This window comes from Phoenix dactylifera, chromosome 10 (assembly GCF_009389715.1).
Source record: "Phoenix dactylifera cultivar Barhee BC4 chromosome 10, palm_55x_up_171113_PBpolish2nd_filt_p, whole genome shotgun sequence".
Lineage (NCBI taxonomy): Eukaryota > Viridiplantae > Streptophyta > Magnoliopsida > Arecales > Arecaceae > Phoenix > Phoenix dactylifera.
The window spans coordinates 12,603,700-12,608,593 of record NC_052401.1 but is presented as its reverse complement, the minus strand read 5'-3'; the positions used below and the strand labels follow the sequence as shown (position 1 = coordinate 12,608,593).

Sequence of the window (4,894 nt, the reverse complement as noted above, 5' to 3'; positions counted from 1 at the left end):
ACTCCTTTTAAATCAAAGAGAGAGAGAGAGAGAGAGAGAGAGAGAGAGAGAGAGGGAATATCTACTTGAGGGATGTCCATCAATATCCCCAAATTATGTCACCTTGGAGTATTGTTGATGCAAATATATATCTACACGTGCATGTTTACTATGGAACAGTAATGAGCTCTATTATCAAGTAATCTCCTAGATATTTCCCATAAGCTGGGAAAAAGAATAGCAGTAGGATGGAAAAATTAAAGTAGAAGATGGCTGTTCTTGGGGGACAACAAGGCTCCTCCTCTCCTTTGAGGCACAGCATAATCGTGGCATCCTTTTCAGATCACTTTTTGAAGACTTTCATAAGAAAAGGGGTCTTCTTTCTTGGAAGATATTATCAGCAATAACTGCAAGCTCCTGTTTTGGAAAGGGAATGGATGCATATGCTCATTTATCTAATAGAGAAACTCCTTTTTTGTCTCTTTTTTTGCATCATTACCTAGAGAGAAGAACAAAAGAAGAGTGCACATATCAAAAAATAAAATATTATACCTATGAATCTCTTTGGAAATTGGATAATAAGTGAATTTCTTGATATTTATATGATCATAATGCTCCCCCTTAGAATCAGCTGTACATCTAGTTATTAATTTTTCAATCAGTCAATAATTCTAATTTTTTGGGTGTTAGACAAGATCCATAAGAGAGACAGCCTCTTGCCTTTGGTCAGTTTCTTACAAGAAAAGAACAGATCAATCATTTCCTTTTTCAAAGATTTTTTTTGGATTTAAAAACTCCACTGCCTCTTGCCTGCAAGCCTACACCGGTGCATGCTCCACCAATTCTCTGAACCACTAGAGAAAAAGAAACTGATGCAGGAAAGCCTACTTTCCAACCAGATAAGATTTTTTTTCCCTTGTAAACAATCATGGGACCCTAAAATTATCTATTTATTTTCATATACATGTTAAAGGGTGCCTCAATTTTATAACCATGGGGCCATCAGATCAGATACAACAACATTATAGTACTGTGACTGCTACTGTCCCATGTTCGCTTTAGGATGCATTACTTTTTCATTTTTCTACACCTTCCACATTTAATGCTCAGCCTAAGGAGGGAGAAGCACAAATGCACAAGCCCCAGTCTCTCATTCAACCCGGGGCTTGTTCATAAACTGAAAAGGGTTAAGTACCAAAACTAATTGCACAAGAAAAGTTTAAAAAAGAAACAGTAGAATTCTTGCTATTTATTGCCTCCCTTCGTCTCCACTTAGCACCAATCTCCTCTCTCTCTCTCTCTCTCTGTGTGTGTGTGTGTGTGTGTGTGTGTGTGTGTGTGGCTCTGGAAACATGCAGACACTAGCATGGAAGGCCATTGTAATGGCTGCAATTCTACTCCAACCATGCTCCTCGAAGGAGTTAGTATCCAATCTCTCCCTCCAAGATAAGATCAGCAAGCTCCCCGGCCAACCCCAGGTTGACTTCCAGCAGTTCTCAGGCTACATCACAGTGGATGACAGGAAGCAGAGGGCTCTCTTCTACTACTTTACTGAAGCTGAGCTAGATCCATCCGCAAAGCCTCTGGTCCTCTGGTTGAATGGAGGTAATGCTAACTTCAAACATTAGTTTTAGAATGTGCAAAGGGAAGAAGGAAAAAACATCTTGGTTTCTGAGTGTGTCTGAGATAACAGCAGAAGACAAAGGGAGGAAAGATCAAAGTTCCTTCTTTTCACCTACCAAAGTTTTCTTTTTTATTTTCAACATCTTTTTTTGGTGCAGAGTTCAAAGTTCCTTCTTTTCACTTACTAATGTTTTTTTTTTTCCACATCTTTAAAGGCCCAGGTTGCTCCTCTGTTGGGGTTGGGGCATTCTCTGAGAACGGGCCTTTTAGGCCAAGTGAACAGGTGCTTGTGAGGAATGAGTATAGCTGGAACAAAGGTAACATCATGGTCTCTCTTATTTGTTATTCCAAGTTTGGGGAGGAAAGGAATGGACTTTTACTGTGATTTGCAGAGGCCAATATGTTGTATTTAGAGACCCCAGCTGGAGTTGGCTTCTCTTATGCCAATGATACTTCCTGCTATGAAGGTGTGGATGATAAGATGACAGGTGAGTTTGCTTTTACTCATCCATGACACTTATCATTTATTTCAATGTCTATCTCTACTTGTGCAGATCTGAACAAAATGTTCAAGAGATCCATGGAGACCTGCTCTCTCCCTTCTGTTGGGAGTTGATTATATTGAGCTTCTCCATGTTGTCCACAGACATGAACAAAGTCTATGCTACTCATCTTTTTTTTTTTTTAAGCTTTTAAAGTAATTAAAACCTCTTTCTGTAGCCTAATGAAAAAGAAGATAGATGGATGGCTCCGCCCATCATTTACTCACCAAAAAAGGTTTATTAAATTTAGCATTAATTTCACAGATCTGTGCAACAGAATTTTAAATTGAGTCTTTTATTTTTAGAGTGACTTAAAAAGTTGAAGAACATGGGAGCCTCTGAAACTATGGCTTGTTTTGGTTCCTGAAGCTAGGGATAATCTAGTGTTCTTGCTGCGCTGGTTCTCCAAGTTCCCACAGTACAAGGTCAGGGACCTCTACATCACAGGAGAAAGCTATGCAGGTAGAATACCATTGCTCTCTGCTCTCACCCCTGTGATGGCTGTAATAAATTTTCATGACTTCATTTGTTATTTTCTATCAGGTCATTATGTTCCTCAGCTTGCAGAACTCATGGTTAAATTCAACAAGAAGAAAAATATCTTCAATCTCAAAGGAGCTGCGGTAAGTAATAGAAGAAATGATAGATTTCAGGCAATTGTTTCATTGTTTGGAAAAGATAATTGAATGACCTATATCATTGCTATGCTTAAATTCAGCCAATTTTTCCTTTTTCTCGATGTACCTGGCAGCTGGGCAATCCAGTTCTTGAGTTCTCCACTGACTTCAATTCAAGAGCAGAATTCTTCTGGTCCCATGGATTGATATCAGACTCAACGTATAGAATCTTCACGTTGGCTTGTAACTACTCTCGATACGTAAGCGAGTACTACAGAGGCTCATTGAGTGCAGTTTGTGCACGAGTGATGGGCCAAGTGACCCAAGAAACAAGTAGATTTGTCGACAAATATGATGTCACGCTTGATGTCTGCATATCATCAGTTCTGTCGCAATCCAAGGTTCTAAGTCCTCAAGTAAGTTCGAAACCACTTTGCACTGATTAAATCAATGCGAAGTCATGATTTCTCATCTTCCTCCCTTGTTCGTTATCTTCGTAACCTTGCCCTCAAACTAGTTTGATAAATTTAATGCAGCAAGTTACCGAGAATATTGATGTTTGTGTGGAGGATGAAACAGTGAACTATCTCAACCGCAAAGATGTTCAAGATGCTCTTCATGCTCGCCTTGCTGGGGTGCCAAAATGGTCAGTTTGCAGCAGGTAATAATGACTAATCTTTCACCACCCAAAGAATTCTGTGGATGATGATCTAGCTTAATCTGAAATACAGTTGAGTTCAACTACATTAGTAGAAAATGCAGTGCTGATCATGTCATTACATCTGTGTGAAGACATGCGATTCATTAGCTTGCTCGTTTCATGTCTACACAGATTACTAGTTCTTATGATGCTTTTGGTGCATTTTCAGTGTTCTTGAGTATGAGCTGCTTAACTTGGAAATACCCACAATTTCAGTTGTGGGCTCACTTGTCAGGTCTGGAATCCCAGTATTGGTTTACAGGTAACTAATAAAATGCTCAAATTCATCAAGTGTGAAATGGATTATGAACTACAATCTCTTCCTTCTTCCTTTTTTCTCCGAAGGTTTAGGCTTCAAGGAGGTAGAAATCTTACATTATGTTCTCTTCAATTATAGTGGAGATCAGGATTCTGTCATTCCTTTGACCGGGAGTAGAACGCTCGTGCAGAGATTGGCAAAGGAACTAAAACTTAAAACAACAGTTCCTTACAGAGTTTGGTTTGCGGGAAAACAGGTATATCCAAACTCCATTTGTTCCCAAATCAGATTCCTAAGATTATATTGGTTTCCTCTACATGCATCAGATTCTGATATTTTTTGATGCCGCTGACAGGTTGGTGGATGGACTCAAGTCTACGGGGATATCCTAACCTTTGCAACCATCAGAGGAGCTTCTCATGAAGCTCCATTCTCACAGCCTGAGAGGTCTCTTGTACTGTTCAGAGCTTTTCTTCAAGGCAGACCACTACCAGAGACATTCTAACATACTCCCTCACCACCTTTTCTTTCAGTAGTTTTATTGAGTGTTCGTGTGTATGCAAGATTAGCATTCATTCCTGGTTTGTCAATGTGTTGAACCTGGGAGGTAGAGAAATTGTGTAAAGAACACAGATTGTGTGTTTTTGTTCAGCTAGCAACTCCCATTGCAAAGCAGTATCGCCTCAAAGAGAAACGGATAATCTATTCACGGCTACCAGTAGAATCAAAATTATCCAGTTGTATCTGATTCATGACGAAGAGATCAAGTGGTAAGCTGCAATTACAGTGAAAAGTTTCACCATTAATATATTTCTTTTGAGGTCTTCCAAGTTAGTAAGGTCATTCTTCTTGCAGATAAGTCTGCATCGAAGATTAGAAGGTCATGAATGCTGCAAGGAATAAAATGCAGCATATCAAACTCATTAAAATTAGCCCACATTTATGATAAAAAATATATCCCTCTTTGAGATAATTTTCTAATCAATGCCTCATAACAAAAGAGGAACATTACTTGGAAACTGAAGTTGTAAAGTAGAATCAACTCTTATTACATACCTTGCATCTTTCAGTATGCTTATAAGTGCAGATCTTTAACATATTGTTGCACCTTGTCAGCAAAATGAATCAATAAATAAATAATGATGAAATAAATATACATCAACAAATCGTATAT

General features: G+C 38.7%; 1 protein-coding gene across 2 annotated transcripts; it reads left to right on the top strand.

The window, feature by feature from the left end:
- Positions 1 to 1,006: 1,006 nt before the first annotated feature.
- LOC103697331 (serine carboxypeptidase-like 45) lies at positions 1,007 to 4,421 on the top strand. Of its 2 annotated transcripts, none has more exons than XM_008779170.3 (10): positions 1,007 to 1,584; positions 1,818 to 1,919; positions 1,995 to 2,090; positions 2,514 to 2,606; positions 2,688 to 2,767; positions 2,863 to 3,177; positions 3,298 to 3,422; positions 3,631 to 3,723; positions 3,859 to 3,976; positions 4,076 to 4,421. In XM_008779170.3, the coding sequence occupies exons 1-10, from the start codon at positions 1,332 to 1,334 to the stop codon at positions 4,223 to 4,225; spliced, it is 1,425 nt and encodes a 474-aa protein (XP_008777392.1). In that variant the 5' UTR covers positions 1,007 to 1,331; the 3' UTR covers positions 4,226 to 4,421. The 2 variants fall into 2 exon arrangements, with proteins under 2 accessions (XP_008777392.1, XP_008777393.1); XM_008779171.3 differs by having other exon boundaries at positions 1,011 to 1,584; positions 2,896 to 3,177.
- The last annotated feature ends 473 nt before the right edge of the window (positions 4,422 to 4,894 follow it).